The sequence below is a fragment of the Silurus meridionalis genome, chromosome 22 (assembly GCF_014805685.1).
Source record: "Silurus meridionalis isolate SWU-2019-XX chromosome 22, ASM1480568v1, whole genome shotgun sequence".
Lineage (NCBI taxonomy): Eukaryota > Metazoa > Chordata > Actinopteri > Siluriformes > Siluridae > Silurus > Silurus meridionalis.
Window position 1 is genome coordinate 14083840 of NC_060905.1, and position 17289 is coordinate 14101128.

Consider the following 17289-nt stretch of genomic DNA (forward strand, 5'->3'; position numbering starts at 1 on the left):
TGTAGTTTTTGTAATTTAAATAAAACGGTCTAAATAGTATATGTAATCATATAAATGCACTTGGAGTAATGTTATTAATCTCTTAATTGGAATTCATTTTTACAATATGTATAATTACAATTATGTATAACTTTATATAATTTATTCATGTATAAAGTGTATAATTTAAGTTTTTGTAAATATATACTATACTATAAAGATTATAGTATGTAAATGTGTGTGTGTGTGTGTGTGTGTGTGTGTGTGTGTGTGTGTGTGTGTGTACGTTATGTATATATGTATATGTATGTTTTACATTAATCACAAAGCCTGTTCATGTGTAATGAGAGTCGAAGGCATTAGTGACGTTACTCGGGTTTACTCAGTCGGGCGGAGCTGTCCAACAGTTCAGCTTCTTTCGTATGAGGACTACAGTTCAGCCTGTCTCATTGTTTGAGTATGAATCCATATGATGCATGCATACAATGCATGTATAATGATTATTTATTAGTATCTAACACATTCTAATCAACAATCCACCAGAAAAAAGCCATTTACATTTACTCATATTGCAGATGCTTTCATTAAGATGCCTTACAGATGAGACAGAGGTTGGGACTGAGCAGCAAAGGCTTTTGGTTTTGCTGTATGGCAGTACTGTGCCATTTTTTAGCAGTATTGCAGAGTCTGAACTGCTGAAACACGGAGAAAAAAAAAACATTTTATTTTAGGATCATCTCATTCCTCCCACAGTTTCTTAGAGCATAATAAAGTGTAGCAGATATAGGAGGTCCGGTGAATCTCAATTACTAGATATGCAGTAACCTGTACATACATTACCTGGCCAAAATTTTGTGGACAGCTGATCACCACCTATATTTGATCCTTCAGTTAACTTTTACCTCAAGGTTAGAAGTGTGGAATTTGTAAGGAAGTGGTAGCACAATGGTTAAGATCTTGGACTTCTGTTGAATGTGATTAGTTAAAATCCTAGCACCATGATGGGGGTGGTGTTGGGCCTTTGACCAAGGCCCCCAACTCTCAACTGCTCAGTTGTGTAAATGACATGATAGTAAGTTATGTTCACCAAATGCCATAAATTCATTGTCTGGAGTGTCTTCTTATACTATAACTTTAAGATTTTAGGGAACTAGGAAACCTAAGCATGTCAGTGCTCAAGTGTACAAAATCAGGTCTATGAAGATCTAGTTATCCAAGGTTGGAGTTGAGGAATTAAATCTCTAGCACAGTGCCCTGAACTCTACCCAATGAATTTCACTCCAGGACTCCTAGCTGTACCTTAATAAGTCTCTGGACAAATCTTCAGAGCTTAAAAATCTAGTCAAAACCCCCCAAAACAGCAAAATAATCAGGCATCCACAACCTTTTGGTCATATAGTAGTGTACTTAAGGATGAGCTTTTGTTCAAACAGACAGGTTCCTCTTTTATGTAATGTCTCAACTGATTCTCTAATCATCACTGTGCACCAGATTAACCATGCTTCCCCACCTGCCTCTCTCCTACGCAGCTCATCAATGCCGTGGTCCTGTTAATCCTGCTGTCTGCCCTAAACGACCCGGTGCAGTATCACTACCACCTCACCAGTGCTGAACTTGGCACAGATTTGGACGTCATGGATGATGCTAGTAAGTGAAAAATGTCATCTCAGCATATTTTACTTTCATACAAAGGGCTACACAACTTTCCCTCTAAGAAGTATACAGTGTTATACTAAATGTTCCCAGTGGTTTTGCATGTTCAGCAACTCATTAGGAAGAAAATTCTTTCTCTTTTCTTTAATGTGAACAAATGTTGTGCTAAAGATGTGCACAAGCCGAATAGGCTTTCGTTAAATATATACGTAACAATAACAGTGATGTTTTATATCTTAAAAAATACAATACATCATAAACCAATCAGGTTTTACGTGTTAAAGCTGAATTATGGCAGTCAGATTTACAGTTCAGGGTGATGCCCATTGGACCTTTTTATGTCTGGATTGTGTATAATCTACGCTCCTCATGTTGTATATGATTGCAGTTTATTTTGACCATCTATTTGCATAGGAAATATAGTAATAGTCCTCAATATTATGACAAAACCTCTTCCTTATTCTCTCCTGAATTTCTTAGTGTACAGTCAAATTTGAGAGAGAAAAAACACTGATCTGTTACAGGATGTAATATGGATGATATATGTACAGTGTATGGACAAAAGTTTCTTCGACACCTGACTTTTAGATTGGTATGTGCTTGGTATTTGTTCACCCCATTCCACATTTAGTCCTTTTTTGCTATTATACAAACCTCCACTTTTTTGGAAGATGTTCCACTACATTTTGGTGTGTGCTTGTGGAGATTTGTGCTCATTCAGCAAACAAGGGTTTTGGAAAAGTCAGGTACTGATGTGTTCAATTCAACCGATGACGATTTTTTTTCTCTCTCCAAAAGCAGCATCATATTTAACCAATAAAATATATAAGGCTAGGTTAAAAAAATGATGAGAACTTAAAGCCCGAGACGCATTGAGCTGACAGTCGGCCATCAGGGATTGTTAAGCGGTTTTTAAATTTGTCGCTCGTCTTTAGTTTTTTCTGCACCTTAGGCTCGAGTCGGATGGCATCAGCTGTTTTCCGGCGATTCTGCATGTTGAGCAGAATCCGAGCTCGTCTTTGAGAAAAATAACTCGCTATTTAGCTCTGCAAATTAGCCCAAGTGGGAAAAAAGGAAACACGCTTGTTGTCATTATTGCTCTTGTCTTTGCAACGAAGTAAACATCATTAAAAAAACTACAGGAATCCGTTAGTCATGATCGCGGCAGGTGGGAACAGTGTTTGCTTTTATATATTTACAGTTCTAGCTCTTCTGGTTTCCCAGTTTATATGTGGAATACAGAATACTGCCACCTGCTGGTATGTTCTCTCACGTAAGGGCAGAACAGATTCGCCTGCCTAATAATCGGCACAATTCTCCGATTAATCAGTTGTCCGATCAATTGGTCGACCTCTATTCAATAGGGTTGAGTTTAGAGCTCTATAGCAGGCCATTCAAGATCTTCAACTCCAACCCATATAAGGCATATCTTCAGCAGCAGCATTGTCATGCTGGAACAGATTTGTGTCTTTTATTTCAAGTGAAGGGAAAATTCAATGCTTCCTCATCCAATTGTGTGCCTCTAACTTTGTGGCAAATTTAGTTTTAGCTATATATATATATATATATATATATATATATATATATATATATATATATATATATGGTATACATCTTTTTTTTTTGTGTGAAATATTTTATTCTTAATTTGAAAATGTAAGGTAAATAATGTGACTTTAGGTTTATTAATAATGAGTCAGGATCAGTCATAATCATATACATTCATTAAACTGAACTCTATATACCTGTAAATCTAAAACAGGAAAAGGAGGATTTCTGCCTCTTGACCTGGAAGGAATTTGATCTTAACCTGGTTTTCTCTCTACAGACATGTGCATCGCTGCTGCAATTTCCCTGCTGATGATACTGATTTGTGGGATGGCCGCTTACGGTGCTTATAAGGTACAGCTGCATTATCAATAATAAAAGTAAATGAGGTTATTACAAAATAGTACCTTTAACCTTTACATTACACCTGTACTTTATTTCTTTAGTGTTATAACTATCAAGTGTACATTTTTATTTTTTTAGAATTTGCATTTAAACTATATCGTCTTAGCATTACGAGAATAAAGCGTCGAGCATGACGGTGTTCATCTCCTTCAGGGTTGATTTCTTCGATCATCATCCTCATAGTCTCTTGAGGAACAACATATCTTTTTCGATTAAGCTTCCTAAAATAACCACTGCAGTGAACGTTTGCTAATTCCAACTCCATGCTGATGCACCAAAAGACAAAGAATTTCCTTATTGCTAAATCCTAACCTAAAGTAAGATTAAACCGAATCCTCCACATCCATCGTATGCGAAACAGATATGCGAAACGTTTCTCGCAATTCTATTACCTCTTTAATTTCATATTGCTATGACTTTATTCTCAAAATATTGTGACTGTATTCTCATTATTTAGACTCCATTCCCATAATTTAGATTGTTATTAATATATTTTTACTTTATTCTCGAAATTTGGACTTTAATAATCCTTTTATTTATTCGTTTTAACGTGGCACTAAAACACTGTTGTATTTTTTAAAATACTTTCGTCTGTTTTTATTTTTTGTCCCTGTGAATGTTTCTTCATTAAGTTTCCTTCATTGTGTTTTATCAAATATAATATATATAATATATATAAATAATCTACATTAATCCTTTCTTTACAGCAACATGCTGCTTGGATTATTCCATTTTTCTGCTACCAAATCTTTGACTTTGCTCTCAACACCCTGGTAGCAATAAGTGTCATGGTTTACCCGAACACCATTCAGGACTACCTTGAGCAACTGGTAGGGAACACTTTTAAAAATTATTTTGGTCTTTAAATATTTATTCTTTCTACTGACCAGGTATTGAGTATCATTGTGAAATGGTTGCTTGTGTTTTAAACAGCCTGGGACCTTTCCATACAAAGAGGACTTGATGTCCACCAACAACATATGCCTAGTGTTCGCTGTACTCATCTTCATTGGCTGTATCCTGGCTTTCAAGGTAAATGTGGTGGAATTGGTGAAATTTGACACCAGACCCAGTGACACCATTTCCAGTACACTCCCCAGCGTAACATGATATTTTACAATAAGGGTACACAGTTACACTGAATACCTGACATTTAGCGTCCATTAATTTTCAATGCGGCGTCTTTAGAACCTCTCAGAGGGATCGGAGAGTATCGAGAACCTGACACTCTGTGGAAAATTTGGAGTTGGATTAAACTCCATGCAAATTAGACACGGAAAATATGAAACGCCGACCGAAACGTCTCTCCAGAGCCAAGTTACCGGTGTCCAGCTTCAAATAATGTCCCGTGTGGATGGTTTCCTATGCTGTGCATATTTTCTTTCAAGATTTTTGCAGCATGGGTGCAGTTTAGTTTCTAACTAAAAACAATTACGAATCCAGTCTTAATGTGATGTAGTGCCTACAATGTAGAATCGATACAATAGCAGCACGCAATCTGACGTTGGTTCAAGTTGTAAACTACATGAATGTCCTTACTGGAGTGTAGAAGAAAAAATAATGAACTAACTTTGTCATTGTGTACAGTGTTAACGCATGTTTTAATACCAATATACCAAATATTTTGGTATTGCAGGACATCGCAGAATTGAATGCTCCAGTTACATACTTGCCACATCATATCCGAGAGGTCACTGAGGTGTTTCACATTCTGTACCTAATGCCAATTCTGGTGTATGATGGACTTTTCATAGCTGTAGCAACATCCACGGTTGATTGTTACTATGTATTGCAAGTCTAGATTGTCCCATGATCAGTGGTGGACAAAGTAGAGATACAGTCTGTAAAATGACACGAAAAGAGTAAAACTGCTCCCTTTTTAACTTTCACTTGAGCAAAAATACTTGAGCCGAATGCTTGACCAGTTTTTATCTGAATTCACAAAAGAGTGAAAAGTATGATATTTGACTTTAAAATGTAGTGAAGTCACAGTCAAAGTCTCCTCAATTGGAAATACTTAAGTACAGATACGTGAAAAACGATTTACATTTGCTTTGTTACTGTCCACCACTGTAATGGCATTTTTATACTTTGTATGTTCTCATAATGTTGGAAAGTGATATCATGTTGTTATTTATTTGCCAGGCGTACCTGATAGCCTGTGTGTGGAACTGCTACAGATATGTTAGTGGAAGAGGCACCACAGAGGTCCTGGTTTATGTCACCACTAATGATACAACCGTAAGTCAAGGACAATTTACTGTCATTTTGCAAGTAATGTGTCCTGCTATTCTTTACTTGGAGCACATTTTGTTCCATTTTGACACTGGATGAGTTCAAACCAGAACGAGACCAACGTCATTCATTTTTTAATGAAATAACTGAAATGTCTGTATATTTAGATGTTTTTGAGCTTTTGTTGATTAATAAAAGGAACCCTTAGGTGTGTAAGATAATGTAAACTACACTATATGCACAAAAGTATTGGGACACTTGACTGTTCCCACATTTTTGGACAATTTTATAGGATGTATTTGGATTCAGAGGCAGTAAATTTTCCCTTCACTTGAATATAGAGACCCAAATCTGTTCCAGCATGACAATGTACCTGTGCACATAAACATCTCGATGAAGATATGCTTTACATTGGTTGAAGTGGAAGATCTTGTGCAGCCTGCTTTAGAGCTCTGACCTCAACCCTGTTGAACACCTTCGGGGTGAGTGTGTACACTGACTGCACCTCAGACCTCCGCACCTCAGCCAGATCAGTACCTGACTTTACTAATGCACTTGTGGCTGAATGAGCACGAATCTCCAAAATCTAGTGGGACATCTACCCAGAAGAGCGGAGATTATTATAACAGTCTTGCACGCGATGCACTTTATGTGGCTAGGACAACTTACTTAGTCCTTAGCTCTATGTTCTATTATGTAGCTATATGTTGTGTTGTGTAGCTCTATGTTTTGTGTAGCACCAGGGTTCTGGAGTAACGTCTCGATTCACTGTGAACTGCTTCTGCTATATATGGCTGAAATGACAATAATGACAATTAAGCAAATGGGCACTGAATGTGGAATGGGATGTTCAGGTTTTTTTTTTTATAGCTGACGCAGTACACAGTGAAATGAAACAACGTTCCTCCAGAACCCTGTTGCTACATAAAACAACATAAAGCTACATCACAGAAGTGTCCTCGCCACATAAAGTGCATCGTGTGCAGCCTGGTGCAGACACTGCAAGACAGACAGTGCAAAGACAACACAAGACAGTGCAAAGACAATACAGGACAGTGCAAGACAACACAAGACAGTGCAAGACAACACAGGACAGGGCAAGACAACACAAGACAGTGCAAGACAACACAGGACAGTGCAAGACAATACAGGACAGTGCAAGACAATACAAGACAGTGCAAGACAACACAAGACAGTGCAAGACAACACAGGACAGTGCAAGACAATACAGGACAGTGCAAGACAACACAAGACAGTGCAAGACAATATGAGACAGTGCAAGACAACACAAGACAGTGCAAGACAACACAAGACAGTGCAAGACAATACAGGACAGTGCAAGACAACACAAGACAGTGCAAGACAACACAGGACAGTGCAAGACAACACAGGACAGTGCAAGACAATACAAGACAGTGCAAGACAACACAGGACAGTGCAAGACAATACAGGACAGTGCAAGACAATACAAGACAGTGCAAGACAACACAAGACAGTGCAAGACAACACAAGACAGTGCAAGACAATACAGGACAGTGCAAGACAATACAGGACAGTGCAAGACAATACAGGACAGTGCAAGACAATACAAGACAGTGCAAGACAATACAAGACAGTGCAAGACAACACAAGACAGTGCAAGACAATACAGGACAGTGCAAGACAACACATGACAGTGCAAGACAATACAGGACAGTGCAAGACAATACAAGACAGTGCAAGACAATACAGGACAGTGCAAGACAACACAAGACAGTGCAAGACAACACAGGACAGTGCAAGACAACACAGGACAGTGCAAGACAACACAAGACAGTGTAGGACAAATACACAAAAACACAAACTAGTGCCGCCAGTAAACCTGGTGTATATCACACACTGCAGTATGTAAAAGAGAACTGAGTACAGGTGTGAACATTGTAATTAAACAAAAATGTAAACAAAATGTTGTGCAAAAGAGCAATAGCAGCAGTCACAAAAAGATGTGCAAAAACAGCATGTATACAGTTTGTAGTAATGAGGTGATATAATACGAGTGGTGCTGAAGACATGGATGTGTGAAGTTAGTATGATTGTGTGTGTTCAGTCCATAAGTAATAGTTTACAAATACAGTACTGCAATAATAAATCATTATAATGAAATGCTGAAGCCTAGCACCTGCCAAACTTTTTTTTTAGGTTCTGACTGTCTTGTTGAAAAAGTATAGCGTTTTATTAATGAATATGGAGTCACCCAGTTTCCAGTTTTAAAGGGTTTTGGATTTATCGAGTGTCTCCTTGAGTCATATGTGGTGTTGAGTCAGTATGACATGAGTGTTAAGCAATGTCTAGTAGTTTTCTTTCTGCTCTTGCTTCATCAGAATTACTGGATGGTCATGATTTAATATTAGCTCTGTAAAGGAAATGGGTGTTGGTTGTGTTAGATATGTTTCACTGCTGCTCTGGATTGTTATTGAATTCCAATGAAAAGCAGGGATTTTCTCGCTCTTTGGCTTATACCCCATTATATAACCAGCCTTTATTGTTCAGGTTCCTTTAATACCCTTTTAGACAAACTCTGGAGATTAAATTAGGATCCGCTTAGAATGTGTTCTTCAAATTAGCCCTTCTTTTATAACAGATTTATAGATGCTTGCATAAGTTACCCACCCCCTACCCCCTTTCCACATCCTGTATTGTCAAACCCTTGCGATAAAATGGATTGAACTGGGATTTGATGCCATGATTCGACTAAAATTATACTGTAATCCCTGTTGCTATGAAACCCCGTAAATGCAAATCAACAGAAGTTGCTGATGGGTGATTGGTTGAATGTCGTTTATGTACGTGCGATCGAAAGGGTCACATGATTCAAGATTTTTATGTGCCACCAACATGGTTATAGATAGAGTACAACTTGTAGTGTTAGCAATTTGTGCATTAGATAAAAGGGACTTTAAATATTTGGTGAGACAATATGAGAAAGTATGAGAAAATCTAATAAAAAAGAAAATATAAGAACATGTATTAGATAATGAAAAAGTGTTTCTATAGTGCAAATACAAAAGTATGGTACGTGCTTTTTGGGCATTGCATTCCACATTTAGACCCAATTTGCTTATAGTTCCCTCCACTCTTCTGGGAAGATGTTCCGCTAGATTTTGGAGTGTGCTTGTGGACGTTTGTGTTCATCAGCCACAAAGTCAGGTACTGATGTAGGTGAGGTGAGGAGGCCTGAGATCAGAGCTCTATAGCAGGCCACTTAAGATCTTTCTCTCCAAACCGTGTAAACCATATCTTCATGGAGCTTGCTTTGAACAAAGGGGCACAGGACAGGACAGATTTGGTTTTTCAAGATCAAGTGAACGAAAAATGTTTTTGTACCGAATCCAAAGATGTCCTATACTGTTGTGTGCAAAGTACAAAAATGCAATAAGATATGACAATAATAAACAATACATTTTACCTGTCCTTTGAAGTGAACATGAAAGATGGCATTAATCAGAGAAGCAACCAGTAGGCAAAGGGTATCGCTCACCAGGATGCTACCACCACCATGCTTCAGCACAGGGCATAGGGGGGAGGGTTTATGTATTCAATGCCTTGTAAAGTGTCTGGGTTAGGGCTAACCCTAACCCTAAATACCCACATGAAGAACTACATGAAAATCGTGCTCACGTTTTTTTTTTTGTGTTTTTTTCCCCTAGGTGCTGCTTCCATCCTACGAAGAGGTTGTCGCAATTCCACCGAAAAAGCCACCCCCTGAGTAAATCTCAGCCTAAGACAGATGTCTTTTTCTCTCAGACTCCTTCAATCTTCTCCCTAAATATCCTCCAAAGAAAAAATCTTCCTTCTTCTGTCAGTGTTTCCTGTTTCCCCACTCAAGCCTTTCAATTTTTACTCTGTCAGTGTCGTCTCTATCCTTTTGTTCCTGAAGGCACTAGTGTGACTCACACTCCCCTACATGAGTCTTCTTAGCCTTTCCTGGCAGCCCAGTGCTGCGTGTCGGCTCCAAATTGGATTTGCACTTCCAGCATTCAGTGATTCTGCACAGCACTGACCTCCCCCCTTTTTTAAAAAAAAAAAAGAAAAGAAAGAAATACTGTGAACTTCTCAGCCCCGCTCTCGGCCAATGAAACACCTGACCTGTTTTCAAATAAGGCAGGTCGTAATAAACACACGAATTACTTACGAGCACCTTTCCCAGGAACCTCATGAATGTGGCAGGCAGGGTAATATGTAATAAACATTACAAAAAAACTCTTTCAAAAGATCCCAAATGACCAGTTTACATCAAGTTTATAGCAACCGCAGGCAATATTAATTCCAAATCAATCATGGGGGAATTTTTTGTGTATTCCAGATTTCAGAAAAATATATCGTGTATATAGTTACATAAAAAAAAACAAGCAAGTTTAATTGTGAAAGTAATCTAGTCATTGTTACGTTACCTCCATTTCCCTTTTATATCTCAGACTATAGCTATTTCCATACACAGCCCTGTATTGCTGAATTGATTCAAAACCCTCACATCCAGTGGCTACCGATCCTATGCACGAGTCGCCACGTCGTCTTTTTTTTGCACTTAAGTCTTAAGAATTCATGTTGTAGGTGCTGTGATAGATAACGATGGCGAGTTAGACTGTATGTAGCACAGTACCATAGTAGTAGTATTGCTAGCACGCAGCCCCGTATGGGTCTGAATATTCGAGTGAAATAAATAAGCTCCTGAAGTCTTCCCTTAGGTTAATACTTAATCGCTTAAGATTTGAACCTGAATCTGTTAATGTTATATAAAGATCTATGCAACGACTGTGCGGAATTGTGCGATAATGTACCATGTTTCAACCCATGAAGCCTGCGTTCTCAGTGCTCTGTGCTCGCAGTATCATATTTCTCAAATTTGGCGTTTTCTACTTACCAATTATTTCGAATGGGTTCAGTTTTGGAGAGGATTTGTATCATCATTCATTTGTAGATTTCCTGCTTGATTGATGTTCCTTTAGGAAGCAATGGAAGAAAATTGTGTGTAGAAATATTGTGTAGAAATAGGGACAAAAAGTCTTACAAACTTAACAAACTCTAGTACCCAACTGTTTTTCTGTAGTTGCAAAATTTTTTATACATTCAGTGCAAAGCAGTAGCTGAATCCCCATTTTGCCCTGTTACGTTGTCTATACAGAGCTTTGGGTCGTAAAATGGTAAAATATCGCGATGAACAACCTGCAGTTAACACATTTGCTGTATCTGCACAGTTCTGGCTGTTTGTTTTTTTTTCTCGTCATGAAGCAATTCATTATTAGGATTCAATCATTTTGTGATGTAATGTGTTTAGATTTCTGAAATCAAACATAACGTAATCCAATCGATCACCAGAGTGTTTCCCGAGCGAGTAACATGTTTATTTAGAAAAAAAAAAGAAGAATTTCGCATTTCTTACTGGTTTCTACTGTTGGTTGTATGTTTTGTCTGTAATTGAGGTGATTCGAACTCGACGTTTTATCAGCTGCAACATTTGTACCGATCAGTTCTTAAAAATTAAAGGATTCTCATGTCGAGATGGTGGATTTTCACTTAACTTGATTGCGCACACACAGCCAGTGTCGGGTGTAGAGGGTTGCCCAACTGGCATCTTCACTGCTTCTCCGGATTAATCCTGAGCTCGGGTTACATACCCCGTGTTCCCGGGATACGTTCCGTATTCAGCACAGCCCTGACCAGTATAGAGTGCTTTACTAAGCATTAGAGAACACAGAGAGAAAGAAATATGTTGTTCCAGTATATCATTTCCTCTATTAACTACATCGCTCTCATATATAAATCTCTATCTGATCTAGTGGTGAAGACCCCCCACATCTCAAAGATTACCCACAATCCCTTCAGGATGTCTGACTTATTTTACATTTATACAATATGATTTGGGTCCACTTAAATATAACAAAGGCCGTTATGCTTTTCTGTCTCTTATCTTACATCGAGGAACAGAGCCGTGAACAGATATGTACAGGAAATGATCTCGAAACGTGAGATGGCATTAGAGATGTTCTTACTGTCCTGCTTTTATGTGCACAACTAGGTCAGCTTTAATCATGCGGGAGTCAGAGCAAATATAACAAGGTCCGATCTACAACTTTGGATGATGCTTTGTAATATGACTTCATATTTCATCATTGCACATCGTTACTAATTTGTCCTCATTAATGCCTCCCCAGGATACACAATATGGACAAAAGTTTGTGGCGCATGAGCTTTGGATGGAACATCTCATGTCACATTTAATCCCCATTCGCTGTTATAATAACCTCCACTATTCTGGGAACAAGGTGTTCGTAAAGTCAGGTACTGATGAAGGTGAGGTCCTCTGGGATGCAGTCAGCGCTCCAATTCATCTCAAAGGTGCTCAGTAGGGTTGAGGTGAAAGATCTATAGCATGCCACTCAACATCAACTCCAACCCATGTAAAGTATAGCTACATGGAGCTGAATTTGTCATGCTGGAACTCGTATGCTAGTTCAAGTGAAGGGAAAATTTCATACTACTGCATCCAGAGACATTCTATACAATTTTTGTGGTAACAGTTTGAAGAACCACATATGGCTTTAAAAGTCTATTGTCCCAACACTCCGGTCCACATAGAGATCAGTCATTTACTGTTCTATTGCATTGTACTATGTGCTGCTATTTGCCCTTGCTGTTAGCTTTTTTTAAGGCACATGAAGAGCCTGCTTGCTAAAGGCATGTCCTGTGTGCTATCTGCACTCAGCTGTTTTTTATTTCACACCAGTCAGCAGAGCCAGCCAAGGTTGCATCAACGTCGAAGCAATCACGTGACCAAAAACTGCATTAATACGAGTGAGAAACATCCTTCTGTGTGGCATAAACACCATTTCAGTGAACTATTTTCTTTCAAACTGTGAGACAGAGTCTTAAAAAAAATTTGAAAAAGTAAATTATTTTATACTCGTGCTGCAGGGTTCAATTATGTTACAGTCGAAACCCAAAGTAATAAGGGCTGCTGTTTTATCATTGTACATACACAGAAAACGTTTTATGGGGAACTTGTACATCTCACTATGTAGCATTTGGTTTACAAGTCAGACTTCCAGAATGAAGGTGCATTAAAAAAAAAAGCTCCAAAGAATTAAACAATTATCTTAATAAAGCAAGACATCTTAACAAAAATGCATGAAACTTGCATTATACAGACTACTTTCTGGACACCTGCCCCTGCAATTCTTGTGCTTTTTAAACATCCCATTCCACATTTCATACCAATTTAGTGTTATAAGAACCTCCACTCTTCAGGGGAGGTTTCCCACCAAATTAAGATTCGTGCTCATTCAGCTACAAGGAAGTCGGGTACTGATGTGAGGAGGCCTGGGGTGCAGTCAGTGAACAATAGGGTTGATGTCAGACGTCAATAGCAGGCCGCTGAAGAACCTTCACACTTTTCCAACACAATCTAAACATACCTTCAAGGAGCTTTGTGCAGCATCAAAATGTATTCTTCAAACACTTGCTGAATTTGTCCAACAAAAAACAAAACAAAAAAAAAACACCGCACAACAAATAAATGGGGGAATTATTTCTATTTTGTCATTTTGGATACAGAGGTTTGTATTCATGGATAAAAAAATCTCTGTATAACATTCTTCTTTGCAACATGGATGCCTGCAGAGAATCCGTTATTAGCTCCATCGAGTGTGCTGGAATGACAGATGCAAAGTGGGAAAAAATTGCAAACAGAATGAACTTCTACATGAGCCTGCTGATGAAGGCACATGGAGACCCAGGAGACAAACGCTAGGGATTATAGAAATATGTTCCCTGAGCAAGAGGTGTTAATCCAGACTTCTTTACTCATCCTCACTCAAGCTGTGAATCTCTTTTTACATTACAGTGAGCCATGAAGTGATAAAGGGAAGGGAATAATTAAAGAAATGAAAAAACCCGATGTGTATAATGCAAATAAACACTCAAACATCAATTCATTTTAACCATATTTATTTATAAATGGCTCTACTTCTCGCCCTGCTGTTGGTCCGGCATGCTTCTGATGATATCTGAATCGCCTGTGAAGAGAAGATGCAGAACAAATCCAAGTCAAACCTTTGTAGATGCTGTAAGGTAATGTTCTACATGGCACTGGTCATTGGAAAAAGGTTTAGGCACAAACACTACACGAATCCTTTGCCAGGCAGTTGATGCTGCTGCTGCGGAAAACGAGTGCTTCGTATTACTGTGTATGAGCTGACATTTACGTACCGGGGTCGATGATGGCCAGTGTGCACACCCTGTAGTATTTACCACAGGCTGTGCCAAGCTCAATGTTGTTTCCACTGTAGTGGTGGACACCGGTCTTGGCCAACATGGCGTAGTACTCGATTTCTGATTTCCTGGAAAAAGAAAAACAACCAGACTGTTGACTTGTACTGAAGACGGGGGCCAGACTGAAATTTCTACAGCTTATTTCACGCACATGCAACAATCTATAAATATAGCTAGAAGCTGGATTGCTGGAAGCAAGACCCAGATCAAAAACGTATTCATCAAATATTTAAAACTAAGTAATACCCAGGACTAATATCCTGATAAAACTTTACTACACAAAACTGAGTGAGAAACAAACCAGTGGGCAGAAGGACATCTGAACAGTAGTTTTAATTCTGTACAGCTCATTTTTACTTCCTAAAAGTAATTATTTTTCCTGTCTTGATTTTAAAAGGAGGCTCCAAAAAGAATAATACTGAAATGCCAGAGTCATGAATGTAACACTGGAGGATATTTTACTGGTTAGCTATTATTGTAGATCAGGGAACATGTAATCCTCAATTTCAGCACAACAAATCACAGGGCTCAAATAACCCTTTTACAGCAAAAATAAGAGATACATTCTATAATATGGTTCTGATGTCTGCGTTCTGTCTGGAGATCATTATCCAAACCCTGGATGAAGAACAGTGGTCATATATTTGCACTTAATTCAGTATTTCATCTGATATCTTCACATCTGGTCAGATTTCATACAAGGTGGTTGTGTGTCAGATTGCTAGAATGATGTTTCAGATGATTGACTTCAGATGAAGTCTTCAGATGATTGACGAGGTGGATTTAAGTCCATACTGTATATTTAAAGGAAAGGCAGGGTCGTGTGAGCTTAATGAGAAATGCGTTTGCTTCTTGTTCACAACCCCGGATTTACTGCAGGCTTTCTTCAAATAAACCTCCACAATTACAAAAAATAAATTCATCTGACGAATGTAGGTGTAGATACCTCAGAGCAGGGCAGTTGTTGGCCAGGATGACCAGCTTGGCTTTGCCCTGGCGAATCATCTTCTGTGACTGCTTGTATCCCAGGACATATTTCCCACTCTTCATCACCAGCTGCAGTCTGGAGTTGATTGACTCCAAGGACTTTTTCTGTCGAGCAAAAAAAAACACAAAAACATCATCATCATCATCCTGTAAAGCACACATTCCCAACCCTTGTCCTATACAATTCAAGAAATTTCCACACCTCACTCTTTCCCATAAAGACTTCACTATGGATAACGTACATTTATTTTTGCTTGTGAACACAAACTCCAGGAGTGAGTCAGTTCAATTAATTGAATCATTTGCTCACAATACATTAACTCTTTCCTTCTAACCGGATATAAAGTGTTGCATTTTATACCTTCGATTTAAGCAACTAAAAAATGGACAGGGCACTGGTAAAACCTAAACTTCCCCGGATTTCCATCGCATTTCACCATTTCTGTGAAACATCTACATTTATTGTTGTATTGTATTGGAAAAGATCACTATTTACAACCATCAACAATCTGGTTCTGGATATTTTCCCCACCAAACTTCCAATTAAACGTTCTGGATTTAGAGCTTTAGAGCACGAAAAACACACCAATGTTATAAATCTGTGCTATAACATTTTTGATATCAGTGAGAAAAAATATAAAGAGAGAAATTCAATAAAATGACTGATTTATGAAGTACGTTTCAAGATATATCTGATTATTAATCCAGGCACGTTAGTCTAGACGTCTAGACACGTAGGAATTATAATATAAATAGCGATTGTTTTATATGTTACAGGATGTTTTGACATGTATAGAACCCAAAATTCAGACTTTTAATGAAATAAACCCGACCCTCAGCCAGTCTCATGCTGAACCCAGGCATATGTACTGGTGCTCTATGTACACTGTGATGTAGTTTAATAGCGATCAGCAGTTTTTACTTAAACTACATCACAAGCTTAAACATTTTCACGTCTCATTCACCCACTAAACACGACACCAACGTGAACAAGTCGATTAAATGTCTGTAAATAAAAACCCGAGGCCTCGCCGTGTCACTTCCACGTGAAAGCGGGCGCCATGCAGCAGCAGCAGCGCCTCCCAGACTCACCGTTTTCTTTGCGGCCACCATTTTCGTTTCAGTCCGTTCCGGCCAACCTGCGGACCAAAACAAGACAAATAAACTCTCCTTTTCGAAACAGAACCAAAAGCAGGTACAGGACGCGCCTCCACACGCGCTATTTTCTTAAATTTTTAGTAGAGCCGAACTTACTGCCTGGTTCACTCCAAGATGGCCTCGTAGAGAAAGGATTTCCCAGAGTGCCCCGCGCGCGTAAACCGCAAACCTGTTATCGCGAGAGCGCGGCCTGCTTCAGGCCGAGTTTCAAACCACTTAATGTTCACTCCATCTGCGCACTATAAGTAAGAAAGCAGTCGCTCTGTAAAATGCACTATGGAGTTAAAGAATACGCATTTGGGATATACTTCGATGTTCTTTAGTGATTGGAAGATCGCATCATTGTAGTGACTTGTTTGAATCTCAAAATGAATTAATATTTATTGAGTTATTTAGTTAGACTCCTTACTATATATTTGTATGTATTTATATACACACAAACTTCTTCTTTTTCTTCTTTCGGCTGCTCCCATTAGGGGTCGCCACAGCGGATAATTCGTCTCCATACCCCCTGTCCTCCCCATCTGCCTCTTTCAGACCAACTACCTGCATGTCTTCCCTCACCACATCCATAAACCTCCTCCTTGGTCTTCCTCTTTTCCTCCTTCCTGGTGGCTCCATCCTCAGCATTCTCCTACCGATATAACCCCATGTCCCTGCACATGTCCAAAACATTTCAATCTCGCCTCCCTCACCTTGTCTCCAAAACGCCCTACATGCGCTGTCCCTCTAATAAACTCATTTCTAATCCTGTCCATCCTCATCTCTCCCAACAAAAACCTTAACATATTCTCTGCTCCCTCCAGCTCCACCTCCTGTCTTTTACTCAATGACTGTCTCTAATCCATACAACATCGCAGGTCTCACCACAGTCCTATAAACTTTCCCTTTCACTCTCGCATATACTCTTCTATCACAAATCACTCCTGCTATCACTCTTCTCCACCCACTCCACTCTGCCTGCACTCTTTTCTTCACTTCTCTAACACACTCTCCATTACTTTGCAGTTGACCCCA

General features: G+C 38.9%; 2 protein-coding genes across 2 annotated transcripts in view; one reads left to right on the top strand and one right to left on the bottom strand.

Moving 5' to 3' along the window:
* The window catches only part of laptm4b (lysosomal protein transmembrane 4 beta), a 13275-nt gene extending 1918 nt beyond the window's left edge, over positions 1-11357 (top strand). The window contains exons 2-7 of the mRNA XM_046835152.1: positions 1509-1626; positions 3461-3534; positions 4293-4415; positions 4519-4617; positions 5731-5826; positions 9507-11357. Coding sequence (XP_046691108.1) covers positions 1509-1626; positions 3461-3534; positions 4293-4415; positions 4519-4617; positions 5731-5826; positions 9507-9569 — 573 coding nt within the window. The 3' untranslated portion in view covers positions 9570-11357. The remainder of the gene's footprint in view (positions 1-1508; positions 1627-3460; positions 3535-4292; positions 4416-4518; positions 4618-5730; positions 5827-9506) is intronic.
* Positions 11358-13786: 2429 nt separating this feature from the next.
* On the bottom strand, positions 13787-16478 carry rpl30 (ribosomal protein L30). Its single transcript, XM_046835153.1, has 5 exons — positions 16369-16478; positions 16207-16253; positions 15074-15219; positions 14065-14195; positions 13787-13871 (listed from the first exon to the last, which is right to left on the bottom strand). The coding sequence occupies exons 2-5, from the start codon at positions 16225-16227 to the stop codon at positions 13819-13821; spliced, it is 351 nt and encodes a 116-aa protein (XP_046691109.1). The 5' UTR covers positions 16228-16253; positions 16369-16478; the 3' UTR covers positions 13787-13818.
* Positions 16479-17289: the final 811 nt, after the last annotated feature.

Coding starts and splice junctions, on each gene's coding strand:
- rpl30 (XM_046835153.1), bottom strand. CDS start 16,227: ATGGTGGCCGCAAAGAAAACG. Junction 15,220..16,206: donor TGGTGGCCGCAAAGAAAACG/GTGAGTCTGGGA, acceptor TTTGCTCGACAG/AAAAAGTCCTTGGAGTCAAT. Junction 13,872..14,064: donor ACTGGCCATCATCGACCCCG/GTACGTAAATGT, acceptor TTCTCTTCACAG/GCGATTCAGATATCATCAGA.